A 20,882-nucleotide genomic window follows, 5' to 3' on the forward strand; every position below is an offset into this window, starting at 1 on the left:
CCACATATCTATTCATCCATCCATCCGTCCATCCTCCATACATCCACCCATCATCCATCCATCCATCTGTCCACACACCTATTCATCCATCCATCTGTTCATCCATCCATCCATCTATCCATCCATCCACCCCTCCGTCCATCATCCATCCATCAGTCTATCCGTCTAAACATCCATTCATTAATCTATCCATTTATCAATCCATCCATTCAGCTATTCATTCATCCATCCATCTGTCCATCCGTCCATCATCCATCCATCCGTCCATGTATCTGTCCATCCATCAGTTTATCAATTCATCTGTCCGTCCGTCCGTTATCCATCAATTTTTTTTGTCAAATTTCACATTCTGACCATGAATGTAGATAAAATACTCACACACACATTCTTTACTCACACACACACACACACACACACACACACACACACACTGGTGTTTTATGTTTATTTATTGTTATTATTTCTATTATTAATAAAGTCTGTGTTTGGGCCGGACGGCTGGTGTTAGATCAGAGAAATCAGGTTTCTGCTCACAGGAAGTTCCTCTCTAATGATCCTACAGTGTAAAATTAAACAATCCAGACCCCTCACTCCCCCCCCCCGCCCCCCCAACACCACTAACCTGTGTTTAAACAACACACACTCACACAAACACCCGACACGCCGCTTATTCTCAACAGTAAATTCCCTCTCGGCTCCAGACGCGTGACAAATCCACATCAAACGTGCGCTGTGTAAACCACGTCTCCGCCGCTGATGCTCCAACATCCTTTTATGGGGGCGTTCCTGACACCCTACGTTACCGAAAACTGTCCAGCACAGTCCAGAGGAGACACTGTTTACAACCTTACACTCTCCGACTGCAGCCGTTAAGCGGTCCTGTAACAAGCATTTCATTTCATCCACCACTTTAACCTGGTCAGGAGTGCAATGGGTCCGGTTCCACCTCTCAAACATAGCCAATCACGTCTGGATAGCGGCCACACAGACGTGTTGGCCAGCCAATAGCGCCGCTGAGGTTCAAACCAAGATCTCAGTGGTTGTGGGCTAGCATACTAGACCGCGGCACCACTCAGTCACCTCCAGAAGAAACATGAAGTCTGTGGATGTGTGTACACTCTACTGACCCCTTCTTATTCGCTCGTCCTTCAGTGGATCGATGTGTGAGGGAGAGTCATGCACTGATCCTCACGTTCCTCCACTTCTGTGTACAGGCACCTCGGCTACTAACCAGGGTCCTTACACAGCATCAAGCCCCCACCCCATTTTAAGTCCCAACTTTTGCCACCCAGCAGACTATTGGAGAGTTTGGTCAATTGTGCCTGCTTGGAGGCGCCCAGCCGACCGGCAGCACAGCTCAGATTGTCTCAAAAACTCACAATAAAATAATTAACATAGCAAAAATAACATGATATTTTATTAATTTTAGGACAGACGATCATCTCAGAGCTTCACAGAAGAGAATCAGTCGGTTTTACCTCTTTTGAAGGACCATCGTTTCATCCAGAACTTGGAGAAGGACGGCCAGGAATGGTTCAGAAGTGAATCAGCCATGAAGAGACGAAATCGAGGAGTGCATCAGAGCGAAGAGGGAAGACACAGAGTTCAACAAAGAGTCGAGAACATCTGAGCCGAACGCGAGAGGGACGGTGAGAGAGAGGACAAGAGAGAGAGAGAGAGAGAGAGAGAGAGAGAGAGAGAGAGAGAGAGAGAGGAAGAGAGAGAGAGAGAGAGAGAGAGAGAGAGAGAGAAAGAGAGAGAGAGGACGGGGGCTGGACCCGAGCCTCTCTGGATGTTGAAACGAAGGAACGAAGACGAGTCCGAGGATCTGAGGACGATCTGAGGAGGATGAGGAGCGCCGGGAAAGTGACAGAATGAGGGCAGGGTAACGAAGTTTAGGATAAATAGAGTTGAAGAGTGCGAGACTCAATCAGCCAGAGCTGAAACTGTACAGACAAAAGTATTGGGACGCCCCCTCTAATTATTACATGTGTGTGTTTCAGCCACAACAGTTACTAACAGGTGTAATAAATCAATTATTTACATTCACAACATTAAGCCGGTGCTTTTATCCAAACTGACTTACAATTCTGACTGAATACAGTTTGAGCAATTAAGGGTTAAGGGCCTCGCTCAGGAGCCCAACAGTGGCAACCTGGCAGTAGTGCGGCTTGAACCTGCAACCTTCTGATTGCTAGTTCGGTACCTTAACCGCTGAGCTCCCACTGTCCCCCGATCGCACACCTTCGGCCTGGCATTTCCATCCAGCATCAGCGCCTGACCTTGCAAACGGGCACAAATTCTCACAGCAGCACTTCAAAATCTTGTGAGCCTATCCAGATGAGTGGAGGCTGTTATTGCAACAAAGGGAGGAGGACAGACTTCATTCTAACACATACTGTTCTGGGTTAGGCCGTCCAACATGCTCACGGTCAGGCGTGCAAATACTTTCGACCATTCTGTGTATGTAAAGTGTATGAAAAACACTTCGCAGCCACAGATATGTGGACACCACCCAGAATTTTGGAGATCTGGGGTTATTTTTTATGCATTTTCCCTCTTTTTCTCCCAATTTAGCAAAGCCAATCCGCTGCTGGGGATCCCGACGGCGTCCAACAAGAGTGTATATTCGCCTGACACACACTCCCTCTGATGTGTGCACAGTCCTACCAATGTGTTCTTATTCACCCATACTTTGGTGGTACGGAGAGCCACGCCCCGATCCCTGCACTCCTCCAATTTGTACAGCCACCCTGGGCAACCCTACCCCTTAGTCTGGTCTTTCCCCCCCAGCTGGCCAACTGTGCCCGCAAGGGGGCGCCCAGCCGACCAGTAGCAGAGCCAAGATTCAAACCCATAAGCTCAGAAGCTCAGAAGCTCAGAAGCTCGGAATCTCGGCTCTGGTGTGCTAGCAGATTATCCAGCTGTGCCACCTGGGTGCCGCCAAACAAATGAAACCTTTACGTCTATATAAAAATATAAAGATTTAATACGACTGTTGGCACCAGGCGTGGCTGACACAGCAGATCTTGATGGTCAGGGTGGGTGTCTGCATACTTGCGCCACTGCAGCTTCAAAATGCTTTAAATTGTTTGATTTTCTGTCTGATTACAAAACGTTCCGATTCGTTCATGCAGTTTAATGAAGAATGTGGAACCCACGTGAGGATTTTAAGGGGAAGGAGAACATGTTTGGGCATGTTAGTATTCGTGGAAAAAATCTGGGGTCAGATAAACTTCCACTGCACGTTATCTACGTTAAGCACAGACGTCGAACTCCAGACCCGGCTCACGGACCGCTGTGTGGTCTCCGAATACGTTTCTGTGTGATGAGACGGTCTGGACCGCTGAACCTCACTCACCGGCACTACATCACCTCCTCATAAGACCTCAAACCATTCGCACGGACTCTCGCAGTACAGAGCCGCGAGAGCCGAGAGAGGATCTGAGATTTTCATTTCCAGACCTGAAAAAACGAAAGCAAAACGAGACGCCCGGGTAGCTAGAAAACGAACAGGGACGCGGCGGGACGTTTACGTTTACATTTTCAGCATTTAGCAGACGCTTTTATCCAAGGTGACTTACTGTACTGTGACAGTGTACTATCTTAGCAAATGAGTATTAAGGGCATTGCTCAAGGGCCCAACAATGGCAACCAGGCAGTGGTGGGGTTTAAACAGGTGACCTTTCGATTACTAGTCCAGTTCCTTAACCACTAGGCTACAACTGCTACTACTGAATGTGGCAGGGCTTGGGCCACCCTTAGACACTAGACACCAATCATGCCTGTGTGGATGTCTGGCTGGCCGATAGCTAAGTGGTGGGTCACATGAGAGTCGTGAGGTTGTCATGTGTTTCAGCCACAACAGGTGATCACTAACAGCTGTAATAAATCACTACATGAAGGAAATCATATGCTATGCATCCAACAGTTTAGGGAAGGACCTTTCCTGTTCCAGTATTAGCACGCTCTATAAAGACATGAAGAAAAGCTCCAGTGTCCTGCACTCAACAGCTCTGGGATGAACAGGAACATCCACATCGCCCAGCCATACAAACGCTGTCATCCTTCAACTGAGCGGGCACAAATTCCCACACACAGACACACTTCTCAGAAGAGCGGCTGTCGTTCTAGCTGAACACCCTGGGAACTATCTGTTCTCCCTGTTACCATCTGGGAGGCGGTACAGAGCTATTCGTGCACACACTAACAGACTGAGAAACAGCTTTTTTCCAAGAGCTGTGGCCTCCATCACCCCTCCCAACACCTCATAGACTGTGAACTTGAACATTGTGTATTTGCACATCTTCATACAACCATTCTCTCACTCAACATAAATCATTTCTGAAACTGAACTGGTATCTCCACACAGCACAGTCACCTTACATATTCATATTCACCCATAATTTATTTTATTATTTATCTTGAAATCCATACTTTAGATTGTACTGGTTATTGTGTAAATATCCATATGCTTATAAGATAAGATAATCCTTTATTAGTCCCACAGTGGGGAAATTCACAAATTTAAATATCCATATGCTTATGTAAATATGTTTGCCTCTTTTTAAATATCCATATGCTTATGTAAATACTTTGCTTCTTCTTTTTATCTTTCAGAGAGTGTCTAACTAAATTTCGTTGTATGCAAGTATAATGACAATAAAGGTTCTTCTTCTTCTTCTTCTTCTGAAAAGATCACACAGACGTCACTCGGTTTTAATACTACTGGTTTTTGAAATGGGACGTCCGAATACTTTTGGACATACAGTTTTCATTCCTCCCGCAGGTCCTTTTGGTTTTGATCTACTCAAGATAAAAACCAATAGATTTGTTTTATATATAATATAGCATTTTTTTATACTGTGGTGCAGCGCCCATAACGACTCGGTTTGTCCAGTTTGGTGTGCAGGGATTCCAGCGGCCTGTGAGGAGCGCTGACCTCAACTTCACCCAACATCTTTGGGATGAACTGGAGCACCGATGAGGAGTCAGGTCTTCTCGTTTTACATCGCTGCCTCACCTCATGAATGCTATTTCAACGGAATGGGTACAAATCCCCACAGACAGCCTTCAAAATCTTGTATGAAGGTTTTTAGAAGAGCAAAGGCTGTGGAACTGTATTAATGCAAGTGGAGCAATCTGCACATACTGCATGTTCTGTACATTTTAAACTCCTGTAAGTATAAATGTACGTATATTTAATCCTTTATATGTTTTAATATGACTTTATATGTAATAAATCACACATTACAGTGTCAGTACGAGTCCATATGTATTTAAATTCCTCATGAACACCCCCCAGTTGGTACCTTCTGATGGGCACCACAGCTGATTAATAAGCAAAAACATCACACTCACCACTTTTAAAGTCTTTTCAAGATCAGAAATCCCAAAACCAATAAAAATACAAATAAATAAATCAATAAAAGCAAGCAGAGGTGCAGCAGGTCCTGATCCGACAACCCAACAACCCAACACGTCCTCTGTGCTCAACACTGTATGTGAAGAATCAAAAATGTGAACTCAGGATCTTCTGACTACTTCCTTCTTCTAATGTGGTTCAACATCAGATAAAGCCCTCCTACACACACACACACACACACACACACACACACACACACACACAAGTTCACAGGGTGGCACAGTTTTAAAAAGATGCTGGTGCATGTAAAGCAGGTGTAAAAGCAGCTCGGTGTGTGTGATGTGTTCATTGCAGCTACACACACACACACACACACACACACGTGACTGAGTGTGTGTGTAGATACAGAACTGGATGTGGTGCAAGGGAGTGTGAGATCAACTGTACATTTGCACTTTGCAGAACAGAAGAGGAAGTTCGCAGCCCAAAAGCAGCACTTTTGTTTATTCTCATAATTAGACGTACCAAACACGCTCCTTAAATAAAGAGGAAGGGTTCAGTCTGGACCATTTTAATATTTATTTATTTATTTATTAGGATTTTAACGACATGTTTTACACACTGTGGTTCCATTCATGACAGGACAGGTAGTTACTGCTTACAGATTCATCAGCTCAAGTTTTTAATCTCAAACACAGTCACAGACAATTCAGTATCTCCAATTCACCTGACTTGCATGTTTTGGACTGTGGGAGGAAACCGGAGCTCCCGGAGGAAACCCACACAGACACGAGGAGAACATGCAAACTCCACACAGAAAGTACCTGGACCGCCCCACCTTGGAATCGAACCCAGGACCTTCTAGCCACATCCACTTTGACACTTGGTACTCACTCACTGTAGCAGCTGCCCTCGGTCCCACCAGCCACTTTCTCTCAAAGTCACACATGTAACACCAAGCAAACTGCACTGGTCAGGGTCACAGTGGGTCAGAATACACTCTGAATAGGGTATCAATCAACTACAGGCCAAGAATCACACCTAGAGGCATCTTGGAGCAGCCAACCCATCTTCTGCATGCTTTTTTTAATTTGGGAGAGAACCTAAATAAAGACAAAACACAAGACGGTTGTGAGATCTTGTGAAATGCTTCAAAGTGACCAAAAGTGAGGATTGAACCCAGGTCCCTGGGGTGCACACTGCTGTGCAGCACCCACTATTCCATCTGCACCACTCACTGTGTCACTAATCTGGAATAATATCATCTTGCTCATTCATTAGCAGGTTCCTTTTGGGTTTTGGTGCTCTTACGTAGAACCTGAGGAAGACCTGGGAAAACATGTGGCATCTTGGAGCAGCCAACCCACCTTCTGCATGTTTCGTTTTGTCCATATAATTTGGGAGAGAACCTAACTGAAGGAACAAGCACAAGGATGCTGTGACAGTGAAGATCCTCATAGCAGTAACAGAGAGTGAGGATCGAACCCAGGTCCCAAGGGCGCACATTTAAAAAAAACATTATCTCGGTCACTCGTTCCTTTTGGGTTTTGGTGCTCTTATGGAGAAGACCTGGGAAGACATGCTGGCATCTTGGAGCAGCCAACCCACCTTCTGCATGTTTTTCCATATAATTATAGAGAGAACCTAACTGAAGAAAAAGCACAAGGAGAGTGAGGATTGAACCCAGGTTTCTAGGGTGCACACTGCTTCACAGCACCCACTCTTCCATCTGAACCACTCACCATGTCGCTACTTGACGGGTTCCTTTTGGGTCTTGGTGCTCTCAGGGAGAACCTAAGGGAAACCCAGGTGGACTCTGGGAAAACATGCAGGCATCTTGGAGTAGCCAACCCACCTTCTGCATGTTTTTTTCATATAATTTGGGAGAGAATCTAACTGAAGGAAAAACCACGAGGATGATGGGAGCGACCGGGAGTGAGGACTGAACCCAGGTCCCTAGTGTGCACACTGCTGCGGAGAACATGCAGGTCCTCAGGACCCGGTTTGCCACGCGGCCCCACGGTGCCACCTGTCAAACTGTAAGTGTATAAAGAGAAATAACTCAGGACCTCAGAGACGTTTTAATTTCATCATCTTTAATATAAACGGTTCATTGTTGAATAATTTACACACAGCAAGATTTCATTTCATCTCATTGCCACATTTTCTCTGTACACGTCACTGCTTGGCTCTCCATGAGGGGAGGGAACGAAACGAAAGCAAACGAGGCCGCGCCCAGCTGATCATGGCACCGTCTGACCCTGATGATGTGACAGTGTGTGTGTGTGTGAGGTCACCAGAGCACGGCGTACGTCAGGTGTACGCACACCCATGAGGACTGGACGATAGGGAAGCTGGACCTGACCGCTGCTAGGGATTTAGCCTCATATTAAAGCAACGCTTCAACATTTAGCGAGCTAATCTCCACCCGCTGTGTCTGTAGCGCATGTGGGACCACCACGGACAAGAATTCCCAAACGTTTCCCTGAACTGAGGTGGAATAAAGAGCCGGAACTACTTTTCTGAGGTGTGCTGTGTGGTTCAGCTAATTGAAAGATGACAAAACTGAACCAAATCTGGCTTTCTACAGTCTTTCGGAGTGCGTCTGTGGGAATTTGGGCCTATTTCATCAAAAGCATGATTGATTTCAAGACCTGGCTTAAAATGAAGGTTCTAATTCATCCCAAATTGCTCAACAGGGTCGAGGTCAGGACTTATGTATTCGAATCATGTACAGTGTATCACAAAAGTGAGTACACCCCTCACATTTCTGCAGATATTTAAGTATATCTTTTCATGGGACAACACTGACAAAATGACTTTTTGACACAATGAAAAGTAGTCTGTGTGCAGCTTATATAACAGTGTAAATTTATTCTTTCCTCAAAATAACTCAATATACAGCCATTAATGTCTAAACCACCGGCAACAAAAGTGAGTACACCCCTAAGAGACTACACCCCTAAATGTCCAAATTGAGCACTGCTTATCATTTTCCCTCCAAAATGTCATGTGATTTGTTAGTGTTACTAGGTCTCAGGTGTGCATAGGGAGCAGGTGTGTTCAATTTAGTAGTACAGCTCTCACACTCTCTCATACTGGTCACTGAAAGTTCCAACATGGCACCTCATGGCAAAGAACTCTCTGAGGATCTTAAAAGACGAATTGTTGCGCTACATGAAGATGGCCAAGGCTACAAGAAGATTGCCAACACCCTGAAACTGAGCTGCAGCACAGTGGCCAAGATTATCCAGCGTTTTAAAAGAGCAGGGTCCACTCAGAACAGACCTCGCGTTGGTCGTCCAAAGAAGCTGAGTGCACGTGCTCAGCGTCACATCCAACTGCTGTCTATGAAAGACAGGCGCAGGAGTGCTGTCAGCATTGCTGCAGAGATTGAAAAGGTGGGGGGTCAGCCTGTCAGTGCTCAGACCATACGCCGCACACTACATCAAATTGGTCTGCATGGCTGTCACCCCAGAAGGAAGCCTCTTCTGAAGTCTCTACACAAGAAAGCCCGCAAACAGTTTGCTGAAGACATGTCAACAAAGGACATGGATTACTGGAACCATGTCCTATGGTCTGATGAGACCAAGATTAATTTGTTTGGTTCAGATGGTCTCAAGCATGTGTGGCGGCAATCAGGTGAGGAGTACAAAGATAAGTGTGTCATGCCTACAGTCAAGCATGGTGGTGGGAATGCAATGGTCTGGGGCTGCATGAGTGCAGCAGGTGTTGGGGAGTTACATTTCATTGAGGGACACATGAACTCCAATATGTACTGTGAAATACTGAAGCAGAGCATGATCCCCTCCCTCCGGAAACTGGGTCGCAGGGCAGTGTTCCAGCATGATAATGACCCCAAACACACCTCTAAGACGACCACTGCTTTATTGAAGAGGCTGAGGGTAAAGGTGATGGACTGGCAAAGCATGTCTCCAGACCTAAACCCAATAGAACATCTTTGGGGCATCCTCAAGCGGAAGGTGGAGGAGCGCGAAGTCTCGAATATCCGCCAGCTCCGTGATGTCGTCATGGAGGAGTGGAAAAGCATTCCAGTGGCAACCTGTGAAGCTCTGGTAAACTCCATGCCCAGGAAAGTTAAGGCAGTTCTGGGAAATAATGGTGGCCACACAAAATATTGACACTTCAGGAACTTTCACTAAGGGGTGTACTCACTTTTGTTGCCGGTGGTTTAGACATTAATGGCTGTATATTGAGTTATTTTGAGGGAAGAATAAATTTACACTGTTATACAAGCTGCACACAGACTACTTTTCATTGTGTCAAAGTGTCATTTTGTCAGTGGTGTCCCATGAAAAGATATACTTAAATATCTGCAGAAATGTGAGGGGTGTACTCACTTTTGTGATACACTGTATTTATGGGCGCGGTCATGCTGGAACAGGAACGCATCTTTCCCAAATTCATTTCATACAGACACACCTCACCTCAAGTCAGTTACTGCCGGGCGTGTCTGTAAACATTATACAGCCAGAAGTATTCGGACGCCCGACCATGAGCTTGCTGGACCTCAGGCTTTTCACACGACTTTGAAGTTTGTCTGTGGGAATTTGTGACCGGTCGGTCAACAGATGACAGCGTTTGTAGGGTGTTCCAGTTCATCCCAAAGCTGTTGAGTGAGGCTGAGGTCAGGGTTTCTTTAAACCGAGCTTTTCTTCACGTCTTTATATTTTAGAACCCGCTTTCATGCTGGGACAGATAAGAGGACAGGGCCTTCCCTAAACTGCTGCTGCTTCCTTTATATGATTGATTTATTACACTTGTTAGCAATTTGTGTGGCTGAAACACATGAATTCAAAGATTAGAATGGGTGTCCCAATACTATTGTCCATATAGTGTACAAAGGAAGTGATTTATTCAGACTTGATCTTGGATTGTCTATCCCATTCAGTTACTGATTTTTGTTTACAGAAGGAAGCTTTGAGTTTTTTAATGTGATATATTTGCTGCTTTTTTTTTTTATTCTGCACTGAACAGCAATAAATGAATACGAGTTAAATATGAAAATAATTCAGAATTGAAATTCAATTCTGGACATCATTAACAGTCAAAATAAAATTATAAATATAATACGCAACTCGTTCAGGATGCATTTTTGCCTTTATGCTGCATTTATTGGTGTAAATTTATCGAGTTTGGGTTGTTTTCTCAGTACAGTTAAACGTGGTGAAATTATTGTCCGTGGTAATCGCACACACACACACACACACACACACGACACACACACACACACACACACACACTACAGATACGGCAGGAAGAGCTGTGAAGAGAAGTGAAAAATCACTGAAGCGTCTGTTTAATAAAACACAACCAACACAAACATCAGAAACCTTTAAGACCTTTAAAGACGTCTAGGGTTCAGATTTACAGAATTTAAATCATATTAGAAGTTAAGAACAATGTAAGGCCAGAGGAACCCTGCAGAGGTCTCGTCCACATGTGATGCTCTCTGTGAGGAGAATTTCATGTCAGAAAAAGCAGCTTAATTAAGAAAAATGATCTGATTGTGCTATAAAACTCGGAGAATTTGATCGTGAGGAAGCTTCAACAAATAGCAAACATGTGTCTGTACAAGACAATGAAATAAAACCACGAAAAGAAAAGTCGCATCCAGACCGCCGCCCGGGACCGAGAGGACGTGACGCTTTTCTTTCTTTATATTTTTTGTGTGTTTTTTCTTAAAAAGGTCTATGTACAAAATTCATCTTAATCCAAATCTTAATGTACAATAATAGCAAAAGTGTACAGTCGGGAAGAAAAGTCGTTCAGAATTCGCCCCGGTTTATTTATAGCTAAAAAAAATAGAAAGGAACATCTCTAAATGTAATAATACTTTATCTCTCTCAGAACAGTAAAATACAAACACAAACAATGCTTCGTCCTCAGCCTGTCGCAGTCGACCTTCCAGCTCGCTTTTCAACTTTTTTACCCTAAAAATTAAGTGCTTTGTGTTTGGTTTGTGACTCTATGTGCAGTAAATGACCGAAATGTGATGTCTATAAATAATTCAGATTTGGGACGTATCCTGTTCTCATCTGTTTGATCGTGTTGAATCTTGAATCAGGGGCTGCGCAAGGTGGATCGATTTGATATTTGCTTTGCTGCATGAAGCAAAACGCCACAGCAAATCCAAGCAGAGACGAATTTCAGCTTTAAATATGAAGCACAAACCCTCCCAAAAACAAACGAAACCCCAACAAACACAGATCATTCACATATAACCGATACAGTAATGTCGAGCCAAGCAGACAAACGTTTCACCCTCCGACGAGCCCTGAAATCTGGGTTCGAACTCCGCGTCCCAAACGAGGCTCGAGTTCAGGGAGTTCCGATCCACGGCTGGGTTTGGTTTGAAGTCTGTAGTCTGTGCAAGGCACTACGGGTCAAGCCGAGGGGCTCCGGACGACCCAAAAATCCTCCCGATGCTCTTCAATTCCGCCACCAGAATCCGCGAGTTGGATTTCCAGCATGAACAAGAGGCTTCACATGACCGAGCCTCCCTGAGAAATCATTTCTGCAAAGCTGAGATTCAAACGAAAACAGAAAATACAAATAAAATAAAATAAAAATGATGCATTTTTTTTTGGCACACAGGATTATTGTCCTAGAAGAGCTAAAAACCCGGGCAGGAGGGGAGGCGAGCATCGTCCAGCATCGTCCATCTCCGCCAAACCAAAACAACACAAAGTTAGCAAATAGCAAAATCATTCTCCGAGTTCACAGTAAAGAAAAATACACCGAACAGACAGAAACAACATTTTAACAGAGAATAAAATCACATTTGGATCACAAAGGGGGGAATTTTTAGTTCTGACTGAATCATAAAGGAAATAAAACGAAAAACATGAAACGTTCACATGAAAATATAAGGCTAGATGCTACAATGCTAATGCTAAATTTATTTAGTTTTGCTTGTGTATCAAACAAAAAACACCAATAAAACGATCATTCTCGCCTCACTCGTTCCAACAAGTTTGATTTTGATGTGTGGCATAATTATTGGGATTATTTTAGGACGTTCACGATTTAAAAATGTCACTAAAGTCGAAAGGTGCAGGTTGTAGTTTTTGCAATATTAATAATAATAATAAATAGGTGCTCAGGTGGTGACGACTGGCTGTGTCTAAGGGAGGGGGGTGGCTGAAACCCTACAATGAACTGGCACCCTGTCCAGGGTATTCAAGCCCAGTGAAACCGGACCCACCACAACCCTGACCATGATACAGTGATGGAAATGAAAAAACTACATTAATTTTGAATAAATGCTCATAGCAAATATACTAGAGCAACATACTGTATTTCCCCCAGCGGACCTAAAGAAGTTTATCTTTAAAGATTTTAGTCTTTTTTGGTCAAGACAATGAAAACAAAGCTACATAAAGATTCTAATAATGATCAAATGTATTAAATTTGTAATAATTTCTTATTTTTTCATTACAGTTGCATCGCTGCCATTGATGCATTTAGAATAGAAGCATTTTGATATTTCAAAAACAACAAAAACAGCAAAAACAACAAAAACGATAGATAAAATCCCCCAGATCACATTAATCAATAATTATTGGATGAAATAAAAGCTGTTTCATTCAGTTTCGCTTCCCAAAGATGAGACATTTTCACATGGGTCACACAAGAAAAGCAAACCTGGAGCGCAGACTAATGCTAATGCTAAATTTGGTTGACTGTATTCAGAACCCCCCTCGTCCCATCACTCACCTCGACAGTTTTTATAAAAAAGTAGATTTTGGTGTGATGTAGTGACTTAGATGACGCGGATTATCGTTGGGTGAACGTGAACGTCACTTAGTGTGGGATTAAAGACGCAGTGTGTGTAGCACGTAGCATTCCGTATTAATGTTTGTATTTTAAAGAATGAGCCTCGTTAAAGCTCATGAAGCACTTTCATATTTCAGTAAGCAAATCCTGCACTTTAATAAGTCATGGATTTTATCTGTTCGCTGCTAACTTTAGGGGGCGCTCGATCTTAAGCTCACATGCTAGTTTGCTAACCTTGCTAAGTGTGTGTCACTGTTTAAAACAAACGTTCTTACTTAAATTTAACATAAAATGTACATAACATAACGATCACAACGGTGCATGTCGTGATTTAAAAAGGCATGATTTAAACATTTATTAAAATGTAATTTTTCATTTTGGATGTTGTTTGTCAGAGCTAACTTCGCGTCTGAGGCTTAATTCTGGTGTTAGCTGCGTAAATGTGGTCTAACTTTATAAACTTGCTTTAGAATGTTAGAATTAGGGCACAAGATGGGAAACACACCCATAAACATAAATGTATATATATTTTTATATTTTAAGAAAAAGGCAACCGTACAGGACAGTTACAGTCTCTGATACGACCTCCTGAAGGACTGCGAGACATTTTCTGTCTTTTTAACTAATAAAAGTATATTAGAACTCTAAAATAAATGTTTGACTGCTTTTAAATAAATAAAATCTGTAAAAATAAAAGGTTTGTCTGTTTTTAATCTGCTTCACTGCTGGCACTTAACTAGGTGATTTTTTTGCCTCACATATATTAGCCTTGGAAGTCTTAAAAATAAAAATAATAATAAAAAATAAATAATAAAAAATTTTTCTTTGTTTGTTCTTTTAGTGTGACTATAAAGTGCACACAAATTAAAATATTACATTTTAATCAGGTCCACAACTTTCTAAACGTGAATCTTTGGACCATAATGTGATTTATTATCCTGCAGAGCACTAAATCTTTCCGAGCTCTTCGCTTTAATGTTGCTACTCGATCCGCTCGACTGTATTTCGTAAAATTCTGAGGTAGACTGTGTCTAAAAACTAAAGAAACAAGCAAATTATAATAAAACTTCTGATTTACCCGCCGTATGCAAAGCCTAGCAATTTAAACAAGTGGATTTGATATGACTGACTGATATGATACAATATTTACGTCGATATGCTATGTAGATGAGGTTTATAAACGCGTATGCTAACAGGGTGAAGATAGCTAGGAGGACTTGTACATTATTTATACACCATTTTTACACATCAAACTTTCAGGTAACAATTGTTATGATCAAATCTGCATCGTTAAGTCTTGGCCAAACTCAAACCATAGTGCTAACGTTAGCTCCACATGAGTTTCATGATCTGTTTGATTCTGCTAGCGGTGTTAGTGCGTTTGGAAGTGGCAGCAGTAGAGCTCTGCTACCTGAAAAACAGAGCAGCACCGGACCTGTTGGCGCGGTCATAAGGTTCATATAACGTCGCTTAGTGGTCAATAATCGGCCCTTGAGCTTTAGCCATTAACAGGTAGCCCAAATTTCGCCCTATCAAACTTTAGGGTGCCTGCAGATTCCCATGTGGGTTTTCCCACTTCTGTTAGCCACATAAGTATTTGTAGAATTTATGTAGAAGTTCATAATTGCTAGCAGTAACAAGATTATATTAGCCATTTTAGCATTACTGATACTGAGCTTACATTCCTCTAACAGAAATGTCAAAAGGCTTGTTTCAATGCCTTGCTAGTGTCCGTTAGCATTAGCATGTTAGCATTTCTGTATAGGTTATTACCAACATTAACAGTAACTTTAGCGTTTCGTGCTAATAGCTTCTAATAGCGACGTTAGCATATGAGGAGGTGAAATGACATGAATATGGCAATCATTTTATCTCTGTGCTCTGTTAGCTTCTGTTAGCACCGCTAAGAGTTAGAGGAACACGAAAGCTATTCGTTTCATGCCCCAGTAGCTTCCACTTCATCTATGATGTTGGGATTTCCAGCTAATAAAAACAGTCCTGCTTTATCAGAATATTTGTATGACTATAATTTGAACGTTTGGGTGTTTTTTGGGTTTTGTTAATCGTCTGTGCTACTTCCTTTTTTGCTCTTTGTGTCCTGTCACTAAATCTGCTCAACCAAAACAAACCGAAACCGTGCATGACACAGATGTCAATTTATAGATCTGGGTGGTTAGCATGTGCTAAACAGCACTAAGTGGTTTGGTTAAATTAAGACATTTTGGAAGAGCTCAGAGGAAGTTCTTCATGTTTGTTAAGTGAACCGAGTCTCATGGTTTAACATCCAGCCTCATGACTGGCGTACGAGCGGTCGGTCATAAGAGATGTTACACCACCAGACTAGCCGGTCCAGACCGTGAGGGAGATGATTTATTCTGTTTATTTACTTCTTTATTTAGATGTTTTACACCGTGTTTACACAGTGGTTATATTTACAGCAGGAGGGGAGGATCATTTTAATGTGTGTGCTGTTTTATATGCGTTCTTTTAGACCTATTATTTTTAAGAAATCGAGGGCGTTTCGATGTTGGCTTGGTTCAAATTTATTATGATAGTTTTCGGTATCATTTCAGACATTCAGTCAGTATATGTTTTATAGAGAAAGGTATTTGGCAAATATCACATAATGAGGTATCTTCCCCCTTATATTTTATTCTTTCACGTTACCATACAGTAGACCCTTGAGTTACGAACGGTTTACCAGACAAACATTTTGGGTTACGAATGATCTTTTTTTTCAACTTAACGTACGAACAAATTTCGAATTACGAACAAGTCACGAACAAGTTTACTCCGACCGTCTCTCTCTCTCTCTCTCTCTCTCTCTCTCTCTATATATATATATATATATATATATATATAGTGAGCGAACATTCGGACAGCAGACGGTGTTTTTTCGGTGTTTTCTTTATATTTTGTAAAATTCTATATTAAAATGGCCTCAAAGAAGGTGCAGAGGAAGCGCAGTGGTGAGAAAATTAAAAAATCTATTACATTTGTTGTTGTATAATTACTCCTGCCAGTAGGTGTCACTGTGTATCAGACAGAGGGGACAGTGAGTGAGAGAGAAGAAGGAATTCGGCTCAGTAAAGTATTCTTTCTTTCGTGCAGTTACACCTACAAAATACAACACTACTGAAATAAAGAAGGAAATAATAGAGAAATATGAGAGTTATTGTTGTTTCTGGTAGATACATTTTATATATAAAGAAGGAAATGTATTATGGTGTATGATACAGCACACGTACTGAACTGAAATGTGATGTGTGTTTATGTACAGTACTACTGTGTATTATTGTTTATTATTGTTTATTACAGGAATGTCTATTCTATAATTTAAGATTTAAGGGAGAATATACGTGTATTTATAACAAAAAAGAGCATTTAAGACATTAGAGAGGTTAGGTTAGGGGTAAGGGGGGTTTGGGAGGTCTGGCACAGATTAATTCTGTTTACATTATTTCTTATGGGAAAAACAGGTTTAACCAACAAACATTTTGACTTAAGAACAGTGCTTTGGAACCAATTACATTCCTAAGTCAAGGGTCTGCTGTATTTGCTAAAAGCCTTTCTGAGGTTCTGGATCTCAGGAATGTTTTAATGCTTTTTGAATTACCACAGTGTATGAAAGGTGCTATACAGATAAATGTGCCTTGCCTAATAAGATACGACTGTGTTAAATGCGTGTGTCCGATGCGGCATCTTGATACAACACGTTTCTCTGGTTGTATTTTTAATTTTGTGAGAATGACAGGACATATCTCATTAAGTTTGATTTTGGATTGTGTGTTTCATTCTGTTTGCCACATATTTTTAATGTAGACAGATTTAAGCGGTTTGGCATCTGATTTAGTCTGGAGTCTGTTTCCATCCGTCTGCTTTAATCAACATTTACTAACAGCTATTTTTAATCTGAGGTAAAAGCTGAAATAATAATATAATAACGTAACAGGAACTGCTGTAGTGTTTGAGATAAATCACGCCACATTATTTCATTATTATTCTAAAGTATTCGGACCAGAATGATCCGCTGAGGCGACCCGTAAAATATAGGAGCACCCGAAATAAGAAAAAGAATTCTTTTCTGAGAGCAGATCTGTCATTTAGTACTTGTCTAACCCTCCACCATGTCCTCAAGTTGCCCAGTGTACACGAAAATAGATTCATGTACCAGTTTTTTTTTTGGTCGTTCTTTTATTTTTTTAACATTTTTGGTTGGTATTCAATGGAGTCAAAATTCTGACCACTAGTGAAATTGCTTCTATTTTGCTTTTTTTTTAAATTTAATACAACGTGTTTCATTACAAATCATAAAATCCGTAAGATAATTTGAGTATAAAGTTGAATTTCTTAGTATTTTCTTCGTTCGTCTGGATTTGAACGAGATTTGGACGAGCTGATCAAATCCCCCCGATTGATTGGAAAGGATCAGACTAAAGAATTCAGATTAATTATTTTTGCTCATATTTCGGACGGCGGGTCAAAAATAAAGGAACAAACGCTTAGAAACATACAGGAACGTTTAGCTTTTGTCACTAACGTCTATAAAATGGGATAAAATTGAACGATCGGGTCTCTCTGTCTATCCTGCTGTTATAGCGCCCCCTGTTTATCCTACATCTTGTGTCTGCTCGAGTACTGAGTTGAACTGGTGAGTGATTTTCAAAAGTAAAACCAACAAAAAAACAAAAAACACATTGAAAAAATCACTGAAAAAATAGATCTGATATCTGAAAACTTTAGAAAAACTGAACTATGTACAAAACAATTCTCAACGTTTGCCCATGTTGTATATAAAATATTGACACCCATCAATATTCTACACATCGTATATATTATATATTTATACCCATTAGATATCAAAGCAGCAGCTTTTGGTCAGTCTGAGGAACACCTCGGTCCGAACTGTTTAAATATCCTTCAGTCATAAAAAAAGGATACGAGGATAAAACCACGACGAGGGAGGAGGAAAACACAAAGCTAATAAATTAAAAACGCGTTCACCAAACACCAGACGGATCGGAGTTAATCCACCGGGACCGGAACGAAGTGGTTCCTCACCGAAAGGACGACGTTTGCTTCTCGAAGAGTCTGTGCCATCCTGCGGGTTCACCGCCCAACACGCTAGTCGTTGTTCAGAGGAATCGGGGCTCTCGTAAAGGCCACGATCTAAAAATCATTTAAAAAAATAATCAAGACAAAAGTGTGAGTGAAAACTGAGGAAATTCTTGAGGTTTTTTGCTGAAGCAGCTTTCTGGTTACGGGTTCGTTTCATATTCACAGTTTTATAGATTTCATCAACCAGGAAACTTGGCAAAAATGAAAGACGAGAGCGAACAGTGACCCAGGCGACCCGCGAGCGAGGAGGCGGCATCCGGGTCGTGTCACTGGGCAGCAGGAAGAAAGGAAGTCCTCCCAAAACAAACAAAACAAAAACTAGACCTGAGATCTGTTTTTAAGGGCCTCTGCAAAAAAGCACAATTAAAAACAACGAACAAAAAAAAAAAAGGTAAGGAGATGTTATGAGGGACTGGACCGGGGTAAGGACAGTATTCGGCCGTTTTTCTTGCCCCCGTTCATGTGCGTGTAAGGCACGTGCTCGTCGTAGGGGCCGCTGTCCCTGCCGAAGCCTCCCTCCTCGCGCTGGTTATACGAGGACGGGTCCAGCGGGATGTTCTCCATGTTCTCGAAGTCCATGTCGAAGTCCTCGCTCTCGGGCGCCTTGTTCTCCTCGCTGTAGAAGAAGGAGAGCTCCTGGAAGGACGGGTGCAGGTCATCCCTCAGCATCTCGATGATCTCTGTGAAGGTGGGGCGCATCTTTGGGTTGTACTGCCAGCACATCTGCATCAGGTTAAGTCTAAAAGAGAGGAAATGAATATTATTATTATTGTTATCATTAATATGATTATAATTATTATTGCTATGGTTAATAATAAGGTGCTTCTGACTATACAGTGTATTAGGGAATAACCACATGAATGTGACTGCTATAGTGGCTTCAGTACCACTACTGCTGGGATTTCATTTCGAAACATTCAGCATGTGTGTGTGTGTTTGAACCTACATCCTCTCTACGCAGTTCTCCGGTTGGTCCAGGTGCCCCCCGTCCATGACGAATTTCAGCACCTGCTCGTTGGAGAGACCCTGATACGGCTGCTCGGCCAACGTACTGATCTCCCACAGCACCACGCCGAAGGACCTGCGGGACACGAACACGACACGCGCTGATGAGGGGAACACTCTCTCATACACCTACATCAACACACGCCGTCAGAGATACCTCGGCACTCATCACAACTCGAATACACGTCATCCAGGGGGAAATATGGGGTCTCACGAAGGGATTTTGGGGATGGGGTCAAATCCCCTATTATAATTCAAATACAGGTCATTTGGCGAGACTGTAGATACTCACAAAGGGATCGTGGCTAGGGGGTTAAATTCAATTTTCTATTCATTCATTCATTGTCTCTTTTACCACTGCTTTATCCTGGTCAGGGTTGCAGTGGGTACAATTCACTGGGTGACCATTTGAATACAATAACCTAACGTGCGCTGAAACGGAACCAGTGACAGAATCAGAACCCACCAGCAGTCCGAATGTGTAGTGAACACTCCGTCCTTCAGCGATTCTGGTGCCATCCATCTGACGGGCAGCAGGCCCTTCCCTCCTTTCCGGTAATAATCAGTCTCGTAAATGTCCCGGGTCATGCCAAAATCTACGAGGAAACAGACATATTAGCACACCGATCTACACCAACTACTCCGCTCCGTGATCAGACAACACCAGCTTTGCCGGGAGGGTTTTGTTGAGCAGTACCTCCGATCTTCACCGCGAGGTCCTCGGATACCATGCAGTTGCGAGCAGCGAGGTCTCTGTGCACAAACTTCTTAGCGTTGAGGTAGGCCATACCGTCTGCGATCTCCGCCGCCATCTGGATAATCTCTTTCAGCGTGAGCGGGGGGCGACCTGGGTTATTCTACACACGGCAAGGAACACAACGTTAGAATTGATTTTATTTCATAGATAGTGTGCGTGTGTGTGTGTGTGTGTGAGAGAGAGAGAAAGATAGAGAGAGAACCTCGGAATCAGGTCTAAGACATCGCAGGAAGCTTTTCAGATCTCCATGTGTCATCAGCTCCATCACCACCAACGTCGGCTGTCCTTTGGATACGACACCCAAAAGGCGCACCTACACACACACACACACACACACACACACACACACATATGGGTTTTACCCTCTTCAACCAATGCAGGTCCAAAATCACACACTCCTTATTCTTGAATACCTACTGCAAACAAGTGTATAATATTAATTATATATTGTCAGTTATTGCTTTCAATAGTGTGGCAAAAGTTTATGGACAGCCCATATAAGTGCAGCAGGTGCAGCAGTGTTGTTTGGATTTCTAACCCTGGTTAAACATACTGCCAAAAAATCCCTGTTAGCTTTTCTTGCTGTAATCTGTTATCAGTGGCTTTATATTTTTGACTGAAGCACTTTTCTCCTTTCAGCATTAAAATGAGGTGGTACGGATCCCAACAACACTGCTGCACCTGATACTCCACCAGTACAATACACACTACCATGTCGTTACCATGTTAGTGTCACTGCATTGTTGAAAACGACTCATCAGCCAACATTACCTGTTCAGTGGGGACCACCAGGGGGCGCTTTATCATTGCGTAGCTCATAAAATGGCCAATAAATGC

The 20,882-nt window shown here is 42.4% G+C and overlaps 1 protein-coding gene across 1 annotated transcript in view; it reads right to left on the reverse strand.

The window, feature by feature from the left end:
- Positions 1-10,652: 10,652 nt before the first annotated feature.
- insrb (insulin receptor b) overlaps positions 10,653-20,882 on the reverse strand; it is a 73,782-nt gene continuing 63,552 nt past the window's right edge. Inside the window, exons 17-21 of the mRNA XM_063012874.1 lie at positions 20,248-20,358; positions 19,986-20,145; positions 19,755-19,884; positions 19,230-19,364; positions 10,653-19,022 (exon numbers count right to left, since the gene is read on the reverse strand). Of these exons, the coding sequence (XP_062868944.1) occupies positions 18,686-19,022; positions 19,230-19,364; positions 19,755-19,884; positions 19,986-20,145; positions 20,248-20,358 (873 nt within the window). The 3' untranslated portion in view covers positions 10,653-18,685. The remainder of the gene's footprint in view (positions 19,023-19,229; positions 19,365-19,754; positions 19,885-19,985; positions 20,146-20,247; positions 20,359-20,882) is intronic.

The sequence above is a fragment of the Trichomycterus rosablanca genome, chromosome 17 (genome assembly GCF_030014385.1).
Source record: "Trichomycterus rosablanca isolate fTriRos1 chromosome 17, fTriRos1.hap1, whole genome shotgun sequence".
Taxonomy (NCBI): domain Eukaryota; kingdom Metazoa; phylum Chordata; class Actinopteri; order Siluriformes; family Trichomycteridae; genus Trichomycterus; species Trichomycterus rosablanca.